Source organism: Atractosteus spatula, chromosome 7 (assembly GCF_055471065.1).
Source record: "Atractosteus spatula isolate fAtrSpa1 chromosome 7, fAtrSpa1.hap1, whole genome shotgun sequence".
Lineage (NCBI taxonomy): Eukaryota > Metazoa > Chordata > Actinopteri > Semionotiformes > Lepisosteidae > Atractosteus > Atractosteus spatula.
In genome coordinates, this window is record NC_142712.1 from 34,980,999 (window position 1) to 35,006,633 (window position 25,635).

At 43.0% G+C, this 25,635-nt stretch overlaps 1 protein-coding gene across 1 annotated transcript; it reads right to left on the minus strand.

Annotated features, from left to right (window-relative positions):
• Positions 1-517: 517 nt before the first annotated feature.
• On the minus strand, positions 518-25,289 carry nr1h5 (nuclear receptor subfamily 1, group H, member 5). Its single transcript, XM_088920053.1, has 11 exons — positions 25,192-25,289; positions 13,919-14,040; positions 8,104-8,478; positions 7,161-7,301; positions 5,964-6,109; positions 4,952-5,050; positions 3,886-3,985; positions 3,543-3,659; positions 2,403-2,510; positions 1,940-2,053; positions 518-866 (listed from the first exon to the last, which is right to left on the minus strand). Exons 2-11 carry the CDS (start codon positions 14,013-14,015, stop codon positions 637-639), a joined length of 1,527 nt encoding a protein of 508 aa, XP_088776179.1. The 5' UTR covers positions 14,016-14,040; positions 25,192-25,289; the 3' UTR covers positions 518-636.
• Between the last annotated feature and the right edge of the window lie 346 nt (positions 25,290-25,635).

Here is a 25,635-nt window from a genome sequence, read left to right on the forward strand (position 1 = left end):
AGCAGCATTGGGGAGTCAGAGCGGAGACTCTCTGATGGATTCCAGGACCTTGATGTCCACTCAGCGCTTGTGTCACTCTCCAGCAGCCACTCGTCCACTCGCTGCTCTGCCAACATTTCAGCTCTGCAACGTTCTCCAGTTCCCCAGTCCTCTTCCAAACACACTTCCTCGTTTTCTAATCTCGTTGGTTGGAGAGTCTGTCCACAGCACTCACCACAGCACAGGGGTTGGGCTGGAGCTCCTATTCCACACAACACACGTGATAATCCCCTTGTAGATCTGGGAGAGCACATCCTGACTCTCCTGGCATGTAGGAACTGTGCGTGACATCCATATGCTGGTAGACCTACAGACCAGTTATTATGTCTACATTCCCTGTCTTCTCTGTGTCCTCCTCCCTCTCTCTCTTTTCCCCTTTTGTCCTTATTCCCACCCCAATCCTTTAAACTCTTCTCTTCGCCTCACCTTTTCATACTCTTCCTCTTCCTTTATCCCACCTGTCTACAATACTTTCTCTTTTCTGCTTCTCTCTTCTTCTCTCACTCCAGTGTTCGCCTTCTGTTCTCCCCCCACTCTTCCTCCACCTCTGCACCTCAGCCCTCCCTCCCATCACCAGCCCCACCCCCCACTCTTCTCTCAGTGCAGGTGCCAGTCTTGGGGTGCCCAGTCCTGGGGTGCCCAGGGGTGTTGGCTCAGGAGGCGGAGGTGGTTGTGCTGGAGTGTGCGCAGTTCAGTCAGGCGCCCCAGCAGCCGGGCAAAGCGCCGCGGGTCCCTGGGGTGGCACAGGCCGCTCACCCTTCCCAGCAGCTCTAGGACGGGCTCCTGCAGGGTCTCCACCTGGGTGGGGGCGCGAAGCAGGGGCCGATCTGACAGGAGGGGTCAGAGAAAGGGGGAGGCAGACCATCAGTCTTCACCTCTCCCACTTACAGAAATCAGGAATTTCCAATGAAATTCGGGAGCGCAGGCAGCCGGCTATAGCACTGGGCCTTGAGAGAAAAATGTGCAGATCTCAATATCTCAGTCTTTCTTTTCAGCTCTGAATCCAGCTGCTTGAAAAGGGACTTGGAACTCGGAGTTTTATAATAATAGTTACCTATAATAATAATTCCTTACACTTATATAGCACTTTTCTGGACACTCCACTCAAAGCACTTTACAGGTAATGGGGACTCCCCTCCACCACCACCGATGTGCAGCCCCACCTGGATGATGCAACAGCAGCCATAGTGACCAGTACACTCCCCACACACCAGCTATCAGTGGGTAGGAGAACAGAGTGATGAAACTGATTGATAGATTAGGAGGCCATGAGTAGTAAAGGCCAGGTAAAAATTTGGCCAGGATGCTGGGGTTACACACCTACTCAGAAACACCCTGGGATTTTTAATGACCGCAGAGGTTTCATGTCTCTTCCGAAATACAACACCTTTTTACAGTATAGTGTCCCTTCACTATATTGGGGCATTTGGGCCCACACAGACCACAGGGTGAGCACCCTTTTTTCCAGGAGGTCTCCCATCCAGGTACTGGCCAGGCTCATACCTGCTGAGCTTCAGGGGGTTACTAGTTAGGAATTGCAGGGTGATAAGGCTGCTGGCTGGCTAGGTTGGCTACTACTTGTTATTGAGTGAAGAACTACCACTCCCACATAAATTACACAAAATTAGTAATATGTAGAATAATGCCAAAGAAAATCCTGGTCTTGTGCTAAAGAAGAAGTATAGAAACATTATGTATGTATCAGCTTTTCAAGTACAGTAGTGCACATGTGGGTGGCAAAATAAAATATATATTACAAAATAGTTATTGGAAAATGCGATTTAACCTATACTATATCTAAGCTGTGTTTTTCACGTTAAAAAGCAACTTTATTCCGTAGAAGGGGGGATCAGAAGTAATCAGAAATTGACAGTGGCGTCCACAAGGGGGCGATACTTACCAGAGCAAAGCACAGCAGTGGCAGTGAGGAGGGCATATTCTGACTCGGTCACCCCCAGGACACCCATACTGCGGAAGAAGCTAAGGACTGTGGTCAACAGATCCTCTGTCACTTCTGCAGACACAAACATACACACACCAGATCAGGTAACACATCACTGTCACCCTTTCCTTCTGAGTGTGTCCAGACTTCCAGCACTTCATGCTGTCCAACTCTGCAATCTTTCTGCATGCTGGTCTTTTTGTCTATTCTTAGATCCTCTATTACCAATTTCCTGTGTCCCTCTCTGACTGACATTTGGGCTCTTCCTTTTTGTCCATTTTCTCTTTGTCTTGATTGCCCTTCATCCTCCCTGCTAGCTAGTGTCGAAGGTCCATATTAATTACCATTTCTGACACACTCTCAAGCTGGCTGAATACCTTTCCCACTAGTCTGTCTGTCTCTGAGGATGGTGATTGGTTACCTGTGGCCCCAGGGATTTCTGTTCCAGACCGCAGGCCACGTGTCCAGTACAGGGGTGAATGCTCCAAGCTAGAGGGATACACAGCTGAAAGCGGCCAGGACAAGGGATCTGAAACCAAGAATGGAGCGGTACCTCTCACTAGACTTAAAGTCACATCACATACAACCACTGACATGACCCTGTGTTCACTGCCCATGAACACTACCTATGTCACTTAAAACACCTATAGAAGAGAATGAAAGCAGTGCACTCCACAAATCTTTATATTTACCAGGTGTCTTAATTTAAACAATATGCTATAGTGAATAAACTAAGACACCGGAAACCCAAGGGCCAAGGCTGAGAATCCCTGTTGATGATGTGCTTACACATTTGACGATGTGCTGAGCATGATCTCTAACCATCATTTCACAAGTATCTGGCTATGTCCAGAAAAACAGGGATGATTATGGGGATAGGGGGGTGAAAACCAGAGCTGATCTCAAATAATTAGTGGGGTATTGCAGCATTCAGTGTTCAAACCACTGCTGATGAGGACAATCTACAGAGAAGCAGGGCGATCGAGATTGTCAACCTGCTAAAAGAGTTGGTATGTGAGTTTAGGAACTCAGCCACCTGGTTTCTGAAAGATTCAGGGAAGCAGATCTCAGCTTCATACAGCATGTCTGAGCTGCTTGTTCCAGACACCCACTAGTCTTAATGCAAAGATGTGTTTCTGGGTTTAGGTCCTGAATTCATCCTCACATCCTCTTCATTGACATTCATGTCCATCATGCCATGTTTTATTTCTGGTTACCGATCAAGATTGCAGAAGGTGCAAGGGTAATGTAAATACAAGAAAACACGTTATCAGAGGAAAGAAAGCTAAAATAAAATTGGAATTTATCTATCCCTTGCTTTTGGGACTCCAGTGCCTTTTGATCCTTTGCTCTAGCTGAGCTCTTAGTTGCTTCCCTGTATTTTAATTTTATTAAGTACAGTCTTTACTCTACTCAGCATTTGTTGGCGATTTGGAATGTTTATTTCAGAAGTTAAATAGCCTCTCTAGTTTAAAAACAAAAGTCCTGGGATCAGCATGGCTTGATGCTTAAAGATAATGAAAAATAATTTTGCATTCAGCTTCCAGCAGCTGCCCCATACCCGTTGTGGCCTTCTTCGGCCCCTGGTTAAAATGCTGAGCTGAGTGCAGGAACATGACCTCCACTGTGGAACCCCTAAGCAGAGAACTCTGATCCTCACAGTCTAGGAGCTCAAACCCTGTGGAAAATGTGAAGAAGATATGTGAGCCGCCAAAGTCAGGCTATGAACAGTTATTGAAGGACAGACTTATTGTATTGATCTGACAAAAAAAAGAGGAAACCATCACAGATTAGATACAGGGAAATTGACATGTCCAAGCTCAGTGTAAAACTAAAATTTATCTTCTCTCTTCTGAAAAAAAAACAACAGAAGGTGACTACAGGAAGTTAAGTGCGGGGCTTACCAGGCAGACTCCTGGCAAACAGCAGCAAGGCATGGCACTGTGGTGATGCCAGACCTGCCAGCCTGTCAAAGCCCTCCTCAGCATCTGGGATGTCAAAGACCTGTGGAGATGCCAGAAAAGGCCACAATTTAGTTTTAGGACCATAAGGACATTAAAAAGGTTACAGACCACAGGAGTTCTTTATGCCATTATTAATTGGCCAATTGATCTTGGGATCTCAATCTCCCACTTCTGGAATTGTTCATTAACCTTGTGGATTAGCCTTGAAATTGAAAAAGTTGTTCATTAACCTTGAGCTGTTGACAGTACACAGAGTGCAAGACTCTCCTTAGATGTGTAGCTACCCCGTCACAGGTGAAACCCCATTTTAGCAATGATCAGCTGAGACTAAACAACAGCGGCTCACTAATCAGTTTTGTATGAGATCCTCCCAGGAGACTATAGGGTCAGCAACATGAATTATAGGTTATATATAAGGTGAGGACCTTATATCTGTCCATTAATTTGTTTTCTACTTGCGCTTTTAATCGAAGTGGGACCTAAATAAATCCTGTGCAGTTTTCCCTAATGGTGTTCTTCTGCCCTACATGAACTCCACTCACAGTTCAGACACAGACAGATGAGTTTGTCCTGCAATCTTAGAAGTTGGCACATACTCGTTTCACCCCCTGACTCCCTGTCAGTCAAAAGCACCCAAGCATCATTAAGCAGGAAGCAGGAGAGTGAGAGCATAAGGAAAGGCTACACACAAGAGAGGCCCATGTGGCTCATCTATCAAACATACAGTTTATTACGTAGTTGGTTGCTGTGACAAGTTTGATCCCAGTCTCTCATGCATTAAAAATCTTCATTTACAGGGAATTTACCCCTGCCTATGGGCTCAGTAGGACCTTATTTATCACAAAGTCACTGATGTTTTGACAGAATGATTTTAGCACAAATAAAGCCTGTTTGAATCATACCTGACAACAAGAGAAAACACAGTGCAATTCCAAAACACAAAATACCAGGATTGGTCAAAGCCAGCCTGTCAGGAGAGTGAAAGGCTAAGGGAAGGGTGCCCTACCGTGCTGGGCAGTGTCTCCTGTTGCCCGCGGTACTTCCGATGAGCCTCAACAATGCCATCTAGCAACCTCTGCTCCTCAGGAGTCAGCCCTGTGTTGCCCTGCAAAGAGAAAGGAAACACCACAGGGCTCAAACATGTGCTCAGACTCATTACTGTGCTGTTGTAAAGAAGCGGGATGCAAAGTGTAGGAAACCAGGGCAAAGGGAAGAGCAGCAGGGTCTTAACATTCATGAGTTTCAAGGGTTCGGTGCATTGAATATATCAACCCCCATACCATCGCATAATGTACTACAATATATTGTATGTATGGTTAAAAGACAAAACTAATCCTCCCTTATATGTTAAATTATTAATATACTGCCTTAATTAGTTCATTCAAATAACATTGATCAACTAAAAGAACAGTAATCACAAACGTATCGTAATCATCTAAAATAAACAACACGAATCCCTTCTCTATGTCCAGCGGATGCCTGTACTTTCTCTCTCTGTCACCTTGATTAGCACGGTCCTATGCATTGAGAAGGGCTATAAATCCATCAGCGAGCCCGTAAAGTCATCTCCAGCCTGTCTTTCCCAACACCGCCGATTCAACCAGGAGCGCTCGTTGCAATAAAAAAATAAGACCACGCTGAGATGCAGATGGTGGGTAGTGGGTACTCGGGCAGAGGGCAGGGAGATGCTCCCTCACAAGCTAGATTCATCTCACGATGCTAGGCTGTTGCGCTTCTGATCTGAAACTTGTGCTTAACAACCTTCTGCTTGGTTTCATCCTGCTCTACTCTTCTTCCATCCAAGACCCCATCAGCCAGACCTAATAACGAATAAGCAAATCTGGGAATGTTGAATTTGCAGATGTCAAGACCCTGCTGTATATGCACGATTCAAGCATGGTTGAAACAGAAGCTCAAGGCATATTTACCCAGCACATTTGCCCATGGTACATTTTCACAAGGATAACCTCATCATGGTTGTTACGGGAGACTGGATTTAAGCCAGAAGGGCTGGATACCTGGCCTGGCAGCCTGCTGGTGGAGGAGACCTGTCGGCTCTCTGTGCCCTCGTCCTCCTCCTGCTTGATGGCACACAGTATGTCCGAGCCCTGCTTGGCACTCTTGCGTAGCCTCTTGGATTGACACTGTACCTCTGTCAGCAGGCCTAGAGAGGACCCACCAAACATGGCTGAAAGATGACATATCACTATCGGACGTTATAAAGACACTTCTTATATCCAACGTCTTTCATCCTCTGTCGCCAGGTTTTATCAGCACCTCACTTGTACAAAACACTTAGTAGGCTCACTTGCCAGAAAGGACAGAATGAGAAGTGTTAAAATGATTCATAACCACACATGTTGTGCAAGATTCTCGTTTGCTGCTGTTAATGTTAAAAAAATTGCAGACATCATTTACTGAGAACCAGCAAGCAATGGGAAAATACAGTCAGACCAGACCAGAGTACCAAACCGTTCTCTGTTTATTGCTCATTTACTCTGGGGTCATTTGCACAGCCAGTCTGCTTTGATAACTATACTTCTACACACATGATGTAAGTAATGTCTACAGCATATTTATTAATTCAGAGATGTCAATAATACCTTCATTCTGGCCAATTGCCCTCTGAGATGGTGCAGTACATTGATTTTCTCAGTAGAGTTTCAAAACCTATTGCATGTCATACTGGGGAGAATGACATTCATATTTTAGCACTGTGTGTTTTTCTCACTGTCCCAGGAAACCACTGTCGGTCTTCATCAGACAGCTTCTTGTCAGCACACCAGGATTAAGCAAGCTGTTTGCTCAGATTTGCGCACACACAGCATTTACAAATTATTGCTTACACTTATATAGCACTTTTCTGGACACTCCATTCAAAGCGCGTTACAGATAATGGGGACTGCCCTCCACCACCACCAGTGTGCAGCCCCACCGGGATGATGCAACAGCAGCCTTAGTGTGCCAGTACACTCGCCACACACCAGCTATCAGTGGGGAGGAGAGCAGAGTGATGAAGCCAACTGATAGATAGGGATTATAAGGAGGCCATGATTGGTAAAGACCGGGGGGGAATTTGATCAGGACGCCATTTTTGCAGTTTGTTTTTGCTTTGAGACATCAAGGTGTGCAAAAGTGGGTCCCCAGCTCAAGGGTACAAAGCCTCCAGCCCCTGAGAGCAGACCGCGCTATAGCGTTGGGCGGTGAGCACTCACACTCCGCCAGCATGCCCACAGCACGGCACTTCTTCAGCCGGCACTCCTGGCACTTCCTGCGCATGTACATGTCCATCTCGCAGCCCCCGCCACTCTTGCATTTGTACACCGCCTTCTTGGTGATGCTGCGCCGGAAGAATCCTGCAGAAAGAGAACAGGAGCCGGGATCAGACACAGCCTTGTCTGTGTCCAGTACACACATCACTGCAGCTCCTCAGGCTCTGGAGACACAGTTGTTTTAATGATGACCCACATGACCTGCTGCAAGGCTCTAGTGCCATCTTGAGGCGGCAGACAGAATTACAGGGTTTTGCCAGTCCATACTGTTAAATACTGTCGACACACGTGACATTGTTTTTTGATTAGAAGAAGATAAATACCAAATTTTAAAAAATCAACCATGTCAAAACAATAATAATATATTAATAACTATGAAAACGTTTTTTTTATGTTAAAGGAGACTGTACTTTTGTTGTGCTCCCCGACAGTTATCAATCAGCAATATTATCTTGTTTCATTGCTCTGATTACAAATGAATTTCTCTCACTCTCAGGCAACTCAGGAGATTGTGTCTCACTGTCCCAGGCAGTACTAGGCTAGCTGACTGCTGTTGTTCAAGTTGAGAACTCAAGACTTGCCCTCCGGCAGGTTGTCTTGGCCTCTTTTTAATCATCACCAGGTGAAAACCTGTGGAGGCTCATTAAAGTGATCTGGGTAACCTGTCAATGAATGATTGTGATTGTAATAATTATAACTGTTGTCCACAGGTATCAAGCTAGTGATGACCACAAAGACATAGATAACCTGCTGTTCTGTGGCCCTTAAGCTTCAAGAACGGGACCTCTGGAAGAAAAGCCCATAAGGACCAGGATTGAGAACCCCTGTGATGCACCCTGTCAGGGCAAGGGCAGCGGGTCCCTTCTCTAGACAGTGAGGGCCTTACCTTTGCAGCCCTCACAGGTAAGGGCATTGTAGTGGTACCCTGAGGCCTTGTCCCCACACACCACACACAGCTCATCCTGCCCACGCAGCCTCAGCGCGCCAGAGCCCAGCCGTGCCCTTTTCAGCAAGGGTAGCCCAGGGAGGCTGGACTCCATCTCAGTGGGCAGCATGCAGGGAGGTCGACCCAGTTCGCAGCTCCCAGGTGGATAAGGTCCTTCCGGGCCCTGAGGGCTGTAGGAGTAAGGCGGGTAGCAGGCTTGTGGGGAAGGCGCCCCCTGTGGCATGGATGAGAACTGTAGATTGGAGTACTGGCTGTAGGAAGGCAGCTGGAGGTCATTCTCCTGGAGGGAGTAGCTCAGAGGGTCTGACAGCACATCTGCCAAGGAAAGAAAGAGTCAGCAGAGGGTTTCCATATCTCCTAGAGTTAGAAGAGTAATTTTTCGGCTCAACGTGTCAGGATTTCTTCATGCCGGCATGTTTTCTCAGGGTTGCTGTTTGCCTGACATCACTCGCAGCTGCTGAAGTAATGCCTGTCTCCAAAATTTAATACTGACTGAACAATTCCCTGTTACAGTGCCAGCATTATTTGTAGAGCTATACATGTGCAGATCAAGCTTTAATCAAGGCTTGAAGGATGGAAGAGCGAAACTCCAGCTGATAACTTACTGCTGACCAGTCATCTCTCTGGCCAGGAGACAAGGGTCTGCTCTCAACATACTGAGCATCTGGACACAGCTGGGACGTGTTGGCCTACTGTCAGAGAGACCTCGCACGTACAACGGAGCAGGAATGTAATTCTCGCAGCCCTTTCTTTTTAGTATTTTCCTTTTACGAGGCCACCGAGACGCCATTGAATGGACCGCAGTGACCTTTGAACTGGTTGGACTTCAAAAACAGGATGCAGCTGGTTGGCTGGAACTGTGTTTTAACAGCATGCGGAGTGGGGGACTCCGCCCGTGTGAAAAGAGGGACAGGGCTTGTGCTGGAGGGGACAGCGTTCACACTGATCGGGATCGCAGATCAGAACTGCAGAGAGCAAAGCGATGACATCATTGGCAAAAGGCCTTAAGGATGCCTCAAGGAAACCAACCGCCAACTCTTCCCTTTCCTGACTCTCACTTTCACAGCTAGGGACAGTCTCGCAAGTACAGTAGCCCTGGACCTTCAGTAATTTCCTGGGATGAGCTTAAACACCCATCCATCAGTTTTCAAACCACTTCATTCCCTTCAGGGCCACAGGACAGGCCTATCCCAGCAAGCAATGGGCGCAAGGCAGGACATACCCTGGATGGGACGTCCGGGCAAATTTTAGAAACCAATTAACCTACCAATATTTCTTTGGAATGTGGGAGGAAGACCAGAGCACCCATAAGAAACCCATGCAAACAAGGGGAGAAAATACAAACTCCATGCAGACAGCATCTCAGGAATGGAACCCAGGGACCCAGAGCTACAGGGAAGCAAAGCTTACCACTGCACCATCATGCCACCCATAAGCTTAAACAGTACAACTGTACAACCAGCATAAAAAAGCTATACAACATGATAAGGACTAAATGGACCTATTCAGATACCAATACATGGCAGATTGCCTAGAGTATGTGCAGCTGTGACTCCTGACATGGCAAAAATATCTAGCAGTCTGCAGTAAAATGTCTGCAGGACACATTCTCTGCTGCAGTTTCTTCTATCCAGGTTAATACATGTTCTAACTGATCAATATCTTATGCAGATTCTTAGTTGTAATTTGGTAGTTTGGCAGGTGATGTCATAATATTGACTGCTAGTCGTAATATTCTCCTTACCTGAAGTTCTAACAGTCTGGTCACACTATTAAATCCTACTATCATTTCTGCCTTCAGTCCGACCTAAGATATTCAGTCTCTTTCAGGCGTCTTGGCACAATAGCAAAATGTTGAATTTTAAAATGGACTGTAAAGGAATCGTAAATAAGGTTTACTTGAATTGCAGCAATGCATTCATTAATCCCGGGTACGTGCAAATGGGCTAATCACAAAGACACCAGGAAGGCAACGGAGGCTCATGTCTCCGAATAAAAGAAGCGTGGCCCTGCATAGTGAATAGTCAAATAAGCACAGTGTTTCCAAATATTTTAGAGTGCAACAAATTTATATCATGCACAGGCTGCTCACAGACTACACTGACTGCTTCAGAGCCTGAAGCAGAAGGCTCCTTAGCCTTTACTGCCTTACACTGCCTGCCTGCAGTGATCAGCTATTGAGGCAGCTGAATGGAGCAGCACTCCAGGCATTCTAGTGAATTAAGCAGCACTTGGGTAACAAGCAGTAAGATATTTGTTATTCTAAAAACTCTCATTTCTCGTTCAGTGAAAACAACTTGTTTGTTCAGTGAAAACAATTGCACCTTCTTAAATGAAGTCAAGTTTTTTTTCTTATACATGCCCTTCCACACCTCCCCAACTTGGAATCTCAAATGGTGAATCCACATAGCGCACTACCTCGACCTCCCTACCTCTGAGGAGGACAGAAGACTGATGCAGCCGTCACTGAGAGTAACCAAGGACATTGAGACAAACCTGACTGACTCCAGCCCACGCAGGCCCTGTGGCACTGTGTCAACTGTACCTTGACTCTCAGGCAATCCTGGTCAGAGTGAACTCAGAGCGTTGCTCAAACATTTGATTTTTTTTTTCTATAGGGTTCATTTTCTACTACTTGGATCACACAGGAGTCTCCCTCAATTGGCACGTGTGAATCGGGTGGTGCTCTGTCCCATTGCAGACAGGAGCATGAGAAGTGTTTTCTTCCTTTCTTGGTAAAGCCAATTCCAATCTCCCCCCTCCTTGTTACTGCCATTATTATCTCCTTCCATCTTTCTAAACATAATAACATCACAACAGGGCGGAAGTGGAAGATTAAATAATGCTAGCTTAGAGAAAAAGGTAGAGCCTCCTTACACAGTGAATTAGGAGCTCACGGAGCAATCTCCAGTGAAATCTGAACCAGGTGAAATCAGGGGTTTCTAATCCTGGTCCTGGAAGGTCAGCATGTCTACAGGTTTTTAGTCCATCTGCGCTCTTAGCACCATGATTGACTCCTCACTTGGACCAACTTCTTCCAGTTCCAATCAACATATATTCCAATATAACATAATATTTTAAGAATATAAAGAAGTTGGATGGGCTTAGTAATTAGTATCGTCCTTCAGCAAAATTCTGGTTTCACAGCTTCTTAAAATTACATTTGTGGAATGTAAGCAACTGGGCCTCTGAATCACTATAAACATCCATTCCTACCTGTATTTGGACAGCAATCATTAGTCACCCACCTATTAAGATCTAAGAGACGGAAATAAAGTAGTAACCACTTAATGAGCAGGATGAAGAGTGAATGGGTAATATTTTTACTGCTGTTTTTTTTTACAATGGAGGCAAAGTATTTTTGAAACCAGATATTTTAAAAACCTTCAATTAGCTTCCGAAATTCAAATTGGTTTCAGTGGTTAAGAATTCAGTTGGTACAAAAACCAAAAGATACAGGGAAAGTCCATGACCAGGAGTAAAGACAATAGCTCTAATATATTTTAAAGTCCCATGTGTTTATGTTCCAGATGAGCTTACTTAATTGGGGTGATTATGTACTTAATTGCTATCAGCTGTAGCAGAGTTCAAGTTGGAATGAAATCCAGGAGAGAAATCATCCTTCTGTGCATAAAGCCTTAAAGAGGCTAGTCAGTGCTAGAGATACATTCTTCCCTGACCAGAGGACTGCTGAGCTGGTCCTAGAAATCCACTGTCCTGCAGGATTTTTAAGTGGTCAAGGAGAAGAGATCAACATCTGGAAAGCATGTTCACTCTTCATAAGTAAGATTGCTGATCCAATTAGTCATTCAGGTCATCACTGAGTGTTAAATCCTACAGAGCTCTTCTGAAGTGAAACAATTTTCTCGTCTGTTTAATTCAATTCATCTCAGTCAAAATGTTCTGAAAATTATTATTTAAAAACTACCTACAAAACCTGCTACACCAGGGTTGGAGATCTCTGTTGTGGGTTAACATTGATTTTCAACAAATGTTTTTATTAGTTTAAGTCCTTAATTTCACAAGTGTTTTGATTTTAATGGTTTTCTGCACTCCGATATTAGTTACAGAAATAATATTTTATATGTGTGATATTTCCAAGATATTTAGTAGATATATCTCTGTTTTGACTTTGTTTAGCATTTTTGCTATCCAGCAGTTTTCTAAATCACTCCTGATAGGTTTCAAATTTTGATGTATAGAAAAGGCTGGGAATGACACTGTTTAAACAATCCCATAATCAGCATTCTTAATTTTGTGTAGACTCAGCAATTAAATTACTTTTGGTTCTTTTTCTGCAAGTTGGAATCATATTTATAAGAAAGGTTGAATGGCTCCACTCTTTTTGTAACCTATCTAGTTTGTTTGGTTACTAGTAACTCATTGATCCAATGGTGTCATCAAGCATTTTTCTGAAAGGAACCAGGGTATCAGCTTTAACAATATAGCTGGGTAACTTGTTCCATACTCCCACAACACTTTGTGTAAAAAAAAAAGTGGCTTTCATAATTACAAAAAATGAACTTCTCCTTAGTTTCCATAGTTGTCCTCTGGCTCATGTTTCATGTTTGATACTGAAGAGGTGCACTAAAAGTTGACTTGCACCTTTTAGTTTTTGAGGATTTTGAGTACTTGAATCATGTCCTCTGCATGGAGTTTCCATGTTCTCCCAGTGTTCACATGTTTCCTCCGGGTGCTCTGGTTTTCTCCCATTGTCAAAAACATACTGGTAAGTTAATTGACTTCTGGAAAAATGGTCCTGCTGTGAGTGTGTGTCTGTGCCCTGCAATGGACTGGTGTCCTGTCTAAGGTGTATCCTGTCTTGCAACCATTGCCTGCCGAGATCCCTGTGACCCTGTACTGGATGAAATGGTTAGAAAATGAATGGATTTCATGGAATTCCATCTCTTGTAATGACCAGACCAAGAGCAACTGTGTACCTGATTGCTACCTGCATGCTGTCAAAGCAGAGCTTCGGCTCCAGGTCCTGATCCTGGAGTGCCTGTATTTAGCTCTCATCTCCGACAGGCGCTCATTGAACAGATGTTTCCTCTCCACAGAGGAAACTTCCTGTGGGCTCCCCTGTGTGATTATGCTCCAATATCAGTGTTTGTAAACGGCATTAGCTCTATATAAACACTTGCACTGTCGGGGCTTGATTCTCATACTGGGAAACATTGGGCTGCCAAGATAAGAGCCAATTAATTCAGCACAAATTAACGCATCGGGTACTGATAGTTCATATCAGGGTCAAGGGCTTAATGCAATTTGTCACTCTTTGGAATGAGAACCCCAGGTGATGACACCTAAATGGGCATCTGTCACCCCAGAATTCAGTTTAATATTGGCTTTAAATCTTATAGGGAATGTTGGGCGGGTTATAAGGTGTGACAAAGAAGCACAGATTTAAATAAAAATGTATATTATTACCAAGTGTGAGAGACCCCTTCTCCTCAGAGAGGCAAATAGATTCACAGTTGTTTTACAGGTTAAGTATCCCTTTTACAAAATGACTAAAATAATTTCCATTCCAATTCATCACCATTAAAAACCGTCTGAACAATCGTACCGAATGCTTCTCTTCACATGCTTTAACGTTCAGACATGTTTTAAAACAAGTTCATTTCCATTACTTGGAATACCTTGCACTTGAAATCCTGTTAAAAGGCATTATTTGGGAAAACAGAAATTATGACAAATCCCTCTGCATCAAAGAAGAGAACACTTCTTTCCCTGAGCTGCATGATTATCTTACCGTAATACGGCAGGGGCTCTGACATGCCGTACCCATCAGGCACTGCCAGATAGCTGTTGGCAGCCATGCTGACGTCTGGCTCCCCCCACTCTCTCATTCAGGCAGCGTATTGGTCAAGGGATCTGGAAAGAGGGGCAGAGAATATCTGCACAGTTGCAATAATAAGCAAGTGTATTGTAAAGATACATGGAGCAGAGCCATATATTCAAGGTTACACACAAAAACACACAGGTATGTCATTTCTTTTAAGAATATGCAGATATTGGCAGCAGTAACCAGCTAGCATTGAATTTAGGAAAGTGTGCAACAGAGTCAACGGAGTCAGATGATTCCCACAGTTAATCAAGCTAAAGAATGGTTTTGTCCTAAAAAGAAAGTATGTAGATGTATTTCACATGTATATAAAGAATATATGAAGACGAATGATGGGCTCATCCCAAGAGGTCAGGATGAGGAGGCTGATCAGATTTGTGTAGTGTGAGAGGTGGCAGGAGGGAGACTATTCAGTTTTCTGCATCTTGCAAGTATTGGAAGGCCACAGTAGGAGAGGTGGCTCACAGGAGGCAATCTGATGATCCGTTCTGTGGTGTGAGAGATGACAAAAGGGAGGCCAGTCAGATGCTTGCAGAAGAAAAAATGATGAGGGCGGCTCTGCCCCCTGCACCGCCTCCTCCAGCTGTGAAACAGCAGAGCGCCCCTCTGAGTCTCCCAGAGGCCAGAGTGCAAAGAGAGCATCACCAGCGCCGATCGCTGGCAGGAGCATGTTCTGACAAGGGCCCGAAGCTGGAAGAGAACTGTGATCTGAGAGCACTGCCTCAATTCACAACACGTCCGGCCTGGCCTGGGGTTCAGACACTGCCAGGAAGTGTCTTAGGGCAGAGGGAAGACCTCCAGAGTGCAGGAGGCCACACGCTCAACCTGGATTGATCTTTCAGTCACGAGACACGATTATTTCTCTCTTCTGACGCAGTGATGAGGCCCCAAATCCCATTCATTCTTCATACTGAACAACTGTGGAAAAAGTCACCAAAGTGCATTGCTTTACATACAAGTGAGGCTGGCTGTTCCTATCATGGGCTACAGTGTACAGTGGTAAAAACACAGTGGGGGGGGTAGAAAACCATGGTAATCCTAAATAGAGAGGTGGAAAGCCACTCTACAGATACAAGTATCACTTAGAAACATAAAAAGCAAGAAATGCTAAAGCCAAGTATACATTTCCAGAAAGGTTTGTGGGAGCCTGAGTCAAGTTACCCACCCATGTGGTTGAAGCCAAAACCGTTGTTTCGTACAATGGTTGGATGGTTGGATGACATCCTTGTATCAGTTGGCTGCTAGCAACTAAACAAGCCAGACAAAGTGAATGACCTTCTCAGGTTTGTAACCCTTTTTATGTTTTTAAAGAGCAGCAGCCGTACACCAAATTGTGCTCAGTGCAGAGGGGAGTCACAATGACTCAGTCAGGCAGAGAAGTCGCCCGCTGCTGGAGAGACAGGAGAGTAGCACTTCAAGGCCAAAAGTCGTGAAGCATGTTTAAATTTAATTTTAACGATTAAATGTTTTCGTTATCGGTTTGGCAACGATAGAGCTCTTTGAGTTTGATTTTCATGGGGGTGGAGCACAGCGGTATCTTCCTCCTCTCTTATCTCCAGATCTCTTATGTTTGCAGCCATTTTGTTGATAACTTTTTCAAAAAGGATCAAAGACATGGATGTACTGGTGCTCACATGAATTCTCATGGTCTCTCATAGTTACTGTGTTATTTGTCAGTTATTCACATTCAAGTGACCACCTTCTGCAACACACACACACACACCTCTTAACACAAGACAGTTTGGGCTATTTAGTGCTCTTAGAGGGAATAACTTAAATGATTGTCTTTAAAGAAAAAAAGGACTGAATTGCACAAGCTAAATCCAAGTTTGAGAAAATGGCAACATTCTAGATTTTATATCCTAGCTTTGTTCAACAACTTTCCAATAATTATGGCTAAACAAAGCCACAAACAACTTGAAGCAAATTCTCTCTCTTTGACGCTCTCACTTGCTGCCAAAGTCTAGGCTATGAAGTTCAGCAGAGAAGCACAGCTCACTGTCGCAGAGGAGTAAGGGGTTTTCCCTGATGTATAAGAGCAGAAAAGCATTTCAGACATCTTTCCCCGGCTCATCACAAGTTAATTACCTCCCATGGTGGACGGGACAGGTCAGCTCTGTCAGTCTCAGAGCAGGTTAGCTCTTCCAGAGCCAGAGTGGGGGCCTGTGTGTCCGCCAGACTCCTTTCACTGTGTTTACTCTGACAGTGTTTGTCCTGACCTGCTCATTCCCTGGCTGATGTTTAACAAGAGAGCAACTCAGATAGTCACTCTACTGGGAAGCCCCACACACACACTGTGTTCTAAATAGACAGTCAGGCCTCTCTGTTTACTGGAATTTTGTGCCTTGAATGTCCCAAATGCAACAATATTCTGAGATGATCAATCAGTGTTGAGTATATCATTGTAAACGTTAGTTTTCATTATTAGTTTGCTAGTTTATTCGTTGAGAATACATGTGCTCCCTAGCTCTCTGTGAAATGTCTCCAATGGGTTTTGTTTTGTATCTCAAAGATATGCTAAACCTAGTAGTGTAAATTATGAATGCGTATGAGCACTATAACTCCGTTTCTTCACTTCCGTCCATCCGTTTTCTAACCTCTCCTTCAAATGCAGGGTCACATTTGAAGCAAGCAACAGACACAAGGCAGGAGACACCCTGGATGGGATGTCAGGCCATTGCAGGGCAGTCACATAGACATATACACACTCACACCAGGGCCAATTTTTCCAGAAGCCAACCACCACCTGTGCCACCTGTGTTCATGTAGGTGAGAACCCATCCTGCCTTGCACCTGTTGCTTGCTGGGTCATGCTCCCCAGACCCTCTATTGAATGAAGTGGTTAGAAGATGGGTGGATATTTTTCTCTTGGCCTGAAAACCTTTCTCCACTCCTTAGACTGGGCCTGTGGAGGAATAAACCTAGTGAATATTATTGTTTAACAGAAAAATATGGGTCATTTCCTGTTCAATACTAAGTTCTGACAACAGGGAGGCACTATGCCCCCTGTACTGCAACCTGGAGAGGTTTCTCTGCTGACATGAAAGCTGATGAAAGCAAGAACATCGAAAATTGGTCAATTACTGGTCAATATTGCAGGTTATATATTAATACTTTTATTCTGGTATGTGAGAAAGTGTACCTCAAATACGTACCTTGTAAAAACCTATTTAAATGTTTATATCAGATTGAGTTCATTGCCATTGAGACTAAACTAAAAGATAAAATCCTCATGTGATTGGGACCCCCTGACTCCGGCACCTCCTAGCTTTTCAATGGGCTGATTGTGAAAGTGGACAGACAGGCATAATATGGTTTCTTATAATATTTTGACATGATTATAACCTGCTGAATAAGTTGCAATAAGCTACTCTTGTTTCAGGTGGAAGCTGGTCAGATTAATCGGAGGTTGCTGAGCCTGCACGTTCCTGCCTGTCAGCTCTGCTGCTTTGCACACAACCACAAGGAGATAAGCAGGGGTGCTGTGAAAACCAAGCCCTGATTCTGCAAATAAAGAGCAGAAAACAGGGGCTTCTTCTCATCTACAGCTTATCTGTAAATGGTGCACAACAGAGGCCTGTCACTGCGATTGCTATGAACAGAATAAACCCCAGAGATCCAACTAAAAGAAAATGGCATATCCGTACTGCTTTCAACACTGGGGAAAAAAACAGCTTACGAAGGTTACAAAGGCTCTGAAGCTATTTGGGTAATATTGCTTGTTCAGTTATTTGCAGCTGAGTGACCCCACAGTTTTCTGAAAGATCCCAGGGAGTCCACTGGGGCCAGGCTGTTTGTTCTAGTCATTTTATGTGGCTTCTGCAGTTTAAGGACAATACAAATCTGAGAATCTGATACTGAGGATTTCTGCTTCGTTCTAACAATGCAGGAAGTGTACACCTGTCCGTCCAGGAGACAGAAACACTGTCTCCTTAGAGGAAGAAAACTGGGAGTTTCCACACCATCTTCCTGGCAAAGAAAGTAAAGTCAAATCTCTGCTCCACAATTGGTATCAATTTCTCCTAATGAAGACCAGCATAACATTCTAGTCGGTTGTAGATTCAGGTTGGAAATCACCACAAAATCACAAGTGCTCCTAATCTCTTGAGAGGAGAAGTTGTTTTTGTTCCATGGTAACTCATTCATTCTGTAGAGAACCAAAAAAGTCATTTTCTTGCAAAAGCCAAGAATGAGAAATACCAGAGATAAACTCACAGCCCTCTGAGAAACACCAGTTTCTAAGAAACAAAAACACAAATCACTATGGCTTAAAAAAGCGTGGTGACTAGAATATAGTCCCAGAATACCAGATGGTCTTATAAAACGTGTTTAATAAATACACAAAATGTCCTAAATAACATAACAAGTTTTCACCATTCAGAATAAACTGAAATACTGTCAGCAACAATGGTATCAATTTCAAATTATTGAGATTTGATCAGCAATGCTTTGCAGTACTTAAATATCAGAGTTGCTTCAGGGTTTGCTTTAAAACCTCAGTCTCTTTCATGAATATATATCCATCCCAGATGCACTGGACATAAGGCAGGACTATGAAGAGCCAAGCAGACCCAGCCAGCTTGTCACTGGGTAGTGGAAGGAAACTGGATCACCCAACAAAAATCCAAGCAAAATGGAGTACGCGTAAACTCCACACAGACAAACCTCATAGGCCAGGACGGAACCCAATATCTGGATGAGGCAGCAGCAGACACTCTGATATTGATATTAGATTGTGTTTTTTTGCTTGACATGTGAGGTGGCTTAGTTGCTAAGAAACACAATTGCGACAGCAGTTCAAGAGAGGTACAAGACTGCCTACACCATAGTATGTCACTAAAATCACAAAAGCTCAGCAGATACGTTAATTACAACACATACACAGCAGGGGTCAGGATTCCTAGCACCATGCAACAGTGTAAAGTACTGTAGGTGGGAAGGCAGTATCTACAGTATATACTAACACAATTGCAGAGAATACGAAAGCTTAGAGAAAACAGCCTTTACCAATCTCTGCTTACAAAATTTTGCAAAGTGTAAAGTTCCTATCCTAGGCATAAAAATAATAATAAAATGAATTGATCAGTAGTTCTTAAAAAAATCTCAAATTAGCTTGTTTAGAAAATGATTGATTTTTCTAATCTTTTATAATGAAAGGATTGGTCATTTGATTATATAGTCATAAAAGCAAACCTAGCTGTGTCTAGTCTTTGGTATGAGAAAATTTAAGAGAAGAAATCTATTTCTTCAGACTTCGACATCACAAGGCTTAAAAACTTCACTTTTGCTAAATGTTAAGGTTTCTTAATGAGCATGGTGAGCATTTTCTTATTTTCAAAAAGTCTTACACAGGTAATTATCTTACCCCGATAACTGATATTTTAACTTCAATTAAACTATCAAGAATTACACACCACACTTGATAACTTTCTGCATTTTCTTCCCATTTTGGGATTTTGGCTTTCTGCAAGTGTGGCACGGTGGTGCTGTGGTTAGCATTGCAACCTTGCAGCACTGGAAGCCTGGGTTCACTTACTGGGGTACTATCTGTGCTTCAGTTTCCACCCACACTACAAAAGCATACTGCTAGGCCAATTGGCTTATGGGAAAAATGGGCCCTGATGTGAGTGTGTGCGTCTGTGTCTTCCCTGCGATAGATAAGCGTGCCGTCCAGGGTGCATCCTGTTTCATTACCTTGAATTGGATTGAGTGGTTAGAAAATGGATGGACGCATTTTTCACAGAGATGCAAATTACCGTGACAATTGCAGAAGTGAAATTTAAGTGAAAATTACGGAAGCCGTAACTACAAAACAATGTCCAAATGTTCGTTTTCTGATCTGTTTTCCCTCAAGACTACATTTCTCTCACGTACGAGTTAGGCAAACCGGAGGACCTCTGTGTCACTGCTCACAGCAAAACCAATCTCAGGATCTCATCCTGTCAACAAGGAGATGTACTTCACTCAGAAAATAAAGGAGCAAGGATGGAGTGCTTCATGCTCTCCACACTTTGCTTTCTGTGCCAGAGGCTTCGCCAGGCTGTTGCAGCGTGTGGAAATTCGATATCTCGTTGTCTCTTTGAAATCAGCCCTCACTCAGGCACAGTCAACAGGGCCCTTGTTTGCCCCCTGTCTTCTGACTGGGCGGCTCAGGAGCCGCCGTGTTTGCTGTACAAGCAGGAAGTGGGCTCAGGAGATAAAACCGCGCCATGTTTCTGAGAGAGTGGTGACACAGGCACGACAAAGTCCAGGGCTGATGCAAGAGGTTCACAAAACTGTTGGAAGGCTCACTGGGGGCTTCATCTTTCATTAACTCTTTGACACCTTCCCTTTCAGAACTGAAATTTATTCTTGGTACCGTATGTTCCCAATCAGATCGAAAGACTCTAGAAATACCCATTTTCAACTCAGGAATATTTAATAATACGCATATACATTATAAAAATAAATCAATGAATAGATTCAATATATAAATATCTTGGGTGGCATGGTGGAACAGTGGTTAGCATTGCTGCCTTGGAGTGCTGGGGCCCTGGCTTCAATTCAGAACCTGGCATCCTCTCTGTGTGGGGTTTGTATGTTCTCCCCATCTTCACATGGGTTTCCTCTGGGTGCTCCGGTTTCCTCCCACCAAAAAGCGTACTGATAGGTTAATTGGCTTCTAGGAAAATTGGCCTAAGGTGTGAGTGTGCCTGTGTGTGTGCCCTGTGATGGACTGGTGTCCCGTCCAGGGTGTATCCTGCCTTGTGCCCTTTGCTTGCCAGGATAGGCTCCTTGTGACCCTGAATTGGAAGAACCGGATATAAAATGGATAGATGGATGGATATACAGTATAGCAATAAGCAAGCCATATCATTTACTGCAATGATACATAGTTAAATATAATGGCAGTAGCTTTGATCTTATAACTGTAATGCACCTTACCATGCAAAATCACACTAGCTTCTCTCACTCTCATATATAACAGATATGCAATGTGGCATTTGTAGACACCAGAGCATAATGGATTTTACAACGTAATTGTTCTGCTTTCCATATTTCATTAGACTGCTTTGTTATTTCCAAAGTTCATAAAACCCTTCCTATTGAATCAATGAATCATTATAAGTCCTTAGCAAGGACTGAGTGGTGTCGGTTGATGCAGCAGTCTCACGGAAGGAACGCTGAGTCAATTATTATTTATTGCAAAGTACCGAGGCAAAAATTACTCAGGCATACGTGAACACAGCTTAGAATCACCCTCAGTGTTTGATGTGCACACTGCAAAACAACAGACCTGTACCAGAAACAGCAGCAATATATTGTGAAGTTTATCTATACATTTTTTTAACCTCTCTTTGTACTGATTTCTTCTGCTAAAAAGAATTGGGGAAGAAGATTGAAAGATACAAGATCAGTCTAAACAATCGCTTGCGAGCTCAGAAAAGGAAGCTGTGGAAAATGAGACCAGCTCTGGAAACACAAAATCTGGGGCTCTTTTAAGTGAAGGCTTGTGGCTGCCTGAAACAAACTACCCAATAATACTGTGGAAGATGATTCACTGGGAGTCTTTAAGAAAAGGCTATTGAAATTGCAAAACAATTACTTTAAGAATGCAAGAAAGGTTGTAAAGGAGAGGCAGCTATTCATTCCAACAGCGCATTAGGTGCTAGTAGTTAATTGATCTCAGCCAACCACTTCTTCACAGAGGTCAGGGTATCAGCTTTATCACGTTATTGGGATAACTCGTTCCAGGCTCCCACAACCCTAGGTGTAAATGAAATCCCTCCAGTTCTCAGTCTTCAATGCACTTTCCTGTACTTAAGCCACTTGTTAGAAACCAAATGAGCAAGTTGAACTGAATTGTCATTCCTCTTTTTGGTAAATTTTCAGAAGACTGCTGAAGTGAACTATCAACTGGTACTGAAAATGTTTTAAAGATACACAGCAATGGAAAAGGTCTTTTCCTCAGCAGGGAAGGTGTGAAGTATCAGATATAAACAATTTTAAGAGCTGCTAATGTCATCTTATTTGTAGTTAAATTAAAACAAATAAGCACATAATAAGCATTAGTGAACCACTGGGATCAAATAGCCAAATCACTAACATGATTTGTAGATGTTACTATTTGTTTTCCACAGTTTTTTTTCAGTGTGTCAAAGTCAAAGTTTATGGCTTATGGCTGTGTTTTTCAAAAAACAACATTACTTAAGTGTTTCCTGTTTGCTTTCCATCTTTATCATTTTGAAGTCTGCACAACAGACTGACCAAGATCTGCACCTCTGTAAATCAGCTAGTGACCTACCCAAAGACACCCCATGAAGTGTTTCACTTACATTGAATCCAGACTTATACAAGTACCATTGTGGACTACAGCGGCACAAGTGAAGAGCTGTTTATTAAACAGATATTTTATTAGGCTCCAGGAAGGTTTTTCTGTTTTATTTATAAATAACAGAAGCTCATGAAAGTTCAATGAATTGCAGCTTATGACACAGCACAAACTTTGAGTGTACATAGTAAAGTAACAGTCTTAACAGAAACAGTGATCTTGCTATTATAAGTAGTAGTTTTAATATATAAAACAGTAGAAACATTGGCATAAGTCGCAACAGAGTGCTAGAATCAGCTGTAGTATTAGGAGTGTAAGTATAATATTAGTGGCGGTAGCATTTAAAGGAATGTTTTATTCACTTTAGGACAGTGTCACATGTATCTGACACCAAAATACACTGATATATCACCTTCTAAACTATTTGGTGATCATCCCTACAGCATATTTTAATTTGTTAATTTCAGCAGGTGTGACAGAGTTGTCCTTGTCTGAGAAAGTACTCAGTACTGCTACATTACAGGAACATAAAATATGTTGACAGTCACTGTAAACATATGAGTACTATCCTGTATATTTAAAGTAGTATGGCTAAAAAAACACTTTCACAGACATCACAATGTTTGTAGATGGGGTGTTTTTTGTAAACACGACTTATTTGTGTAGACCCTGACCTGATCTGTCCTGAGTATGTGATATTTTTGGAATAACTGAAAGGCGGGGATAACCTTATCAGAAATAGTCATTGTGCCATGTGTGGAAATATTTAGTTCTAATGCATATGCAATGGTCGCTTGTACACACTCAGTCATGACAATAACAGAGAGTGATGGTAGCTGTACTCAGGCTATAAAACGTCCTGCAAAACCGCTTGGATTCAGAGCACTACAGGGGCAGAGGTAAGGGATACACCTTGTGTGTGTCTTCTTGGGTGTTCTCCGGTAATTGCCTTTTTTGTAACAAATTATAACTTGTTTCAAACCTTCACTGGGCTATGTTTTCACTTCTTGCATCTTCTAAATTGGTCCTTGGCAAAGCCAACACATTTTGGTTATTTAGAGCCATACATAAATTTCTGTACACTGCAGAATATCCATCCGTAAGGTAATACAAAACTCCTCTCCTGAGATTCAGTGTGAATCAAAGACCGCAGGTCAGAGAAACTCTCACTCTTCTCAGCATTGCTGTGTAACCTATATAGAGACACTCTCTGAATTGGAAGCTGTGAGAGCAATAAAGGTGTTTCCAAGTCAAAACCTCAGTAATGTAACCTGGCTCAGACTTCTATTCTGTTTCTTGTTTTATGTGCAAGACTGCTGTCCTATCATAAAAGCTAGTATTATTTTTTTCTGACCTGCTCAGGCAAATATGGTGATACCACAGCAACAGGAGTTGAAAATTCCATTTGTTAAGACATGAAGAAAGCCCTGATACATCTATCAATAGTCCCATACCCTCAGAATGTTTTCATGTGTTAAATTCTTTAATACCACTATTATTAAAGTGTGTTTAGAAATGTTAACAGCTGGTTTGTGAATAATTTATCTGGTGTCATTAACAACACCTAAAATGTAACAGAAACATTTTCAGAAACGTGATTTGGTAATGTGAGAAAGAATCCCTGTTAACTGCGTTCTAGTTATTTTTTATATTAACTATCTTAAATGGCTATTCCTGCGAGTTCATCAGGACAAATGTAGAGGTAAAAGGCTGAACAGGAGATCTTCTTCAACATCACTACGATTTCTTCTGTAATTGTTCTTCTGATTGTAATTTCTGACAATCAGAAATAGTCAAAACATGCATTTTAAAATCTACCTGATCATTTCTAAAGAAAACGTTTGCTCCTGTGTTCTTTTTGGGGGGGAAGCTGTATAAACAAACTTTTGTGGCTAGTATTTCTGCAAGTGACCTAAACTTTTGTCTGACAACAGCAAGTGTGCCTTCAGGCAAAGCAGGGGCTGAAACATTAAATCATTGACAGTATCATCCCAGGGAACAGTGAGGGCAGAAGTGTGTCTGCAGTCTGCCAAGAAAAGGAATCTCTTTTTGTATTTTCTGTCCTCACTGGGAAATTCCTATCCCGGTTCACACTGGAAGTTTGTGGTTTTAGTGTCTATAGATTTTTTTTATTCAGTGCCGTCCAGTTCTATCTCCTACAAATAACTTCAATAATTGTGGTTTTGAAATTCGCTAAAGAAGACATAATATGTTGTTGTTTTCCTGCTTCCAACAGTCTTCCCTCCCTGACCTTTGACACGCTCCATGGATTACTCTGTATCCTTTAAAACATTGGCAGATAAGTTGAAATCAGGACTATTCAACACAGTAAATTTGTTGCAAAACAATTAAAGGGTTTGAGGGGATCTGTTTCTGTGCATTCTGCTCTTAAAGCAGATAATTTGATTATATTACTAGCCTCCTTACAGATGTTTTTGCTCTGAAAATTGCTCCAGTTTTTTCCAAAACAAAATAAAAGTAAAAGTACAGACAATTCTTCAACCAACACTGTGTTTAGGTGATATTTTTGAAACACCTTTCAGACATCCAAACTCTTCAATAGTCACAGGAAACCTTGCCAGATATGCGCCTTTAAATATTTTTACAGTGACTTTCAGAAAATGGAGAGAAATGATTTGATCTGGTTTAAAAGACCCCCTGCTGTGCTGTTGTATTAATTTTTAAATTAGAAAACAGCTGCTCTTCCAAAATGCTTTGCACTTCACTCGCTTGTCCCCCGTGTCTGTCTTCTTTGATTATCCTTCATAAGAATACGCCGTTATGCTGTGTGGACATGCCAAATGTGTTTTAACATCTGCCATCATGCACTCAGAGCATTTCTGGAGTTATTTTTAAGAGTTTTACTCACTGCCACGCTCACTCGCAAGGCTGCTGTCTGGCCACTCTCTGCTTCCTCGCTTCCCCCAGCTCTTCTTCTGTGGGACACTCTGTCTCTCTTGTGCGCTGTCTCTGCACTCAGCCACTGAGGCTCCAGACTGAGCACTGCTCTCTCTCCTCTCTCCCGAACACTCCCCCCACCCCCCACACAGCAGCGCGGCACTGAAGAGGGGGGGTGCTCGGAGAGAACCCACTCTCCTCTGGACAGTGCCTGGGTACAGGAGCAAGTCTTTTTGAGGTAAGGGAGGGGGATACCAGTATTGATATTAAACACTTAGATTGAATGGTTTAATTATGTCACCAATGGGCTTAAGGGCTGAACTGCCTTCATTTCTGTAGATTTAGGGCAGAGGGGGGATTCCGTTAATTATTGTTGAACAACCATGTTATTGCCTTCCTGATAACTATTGTTACA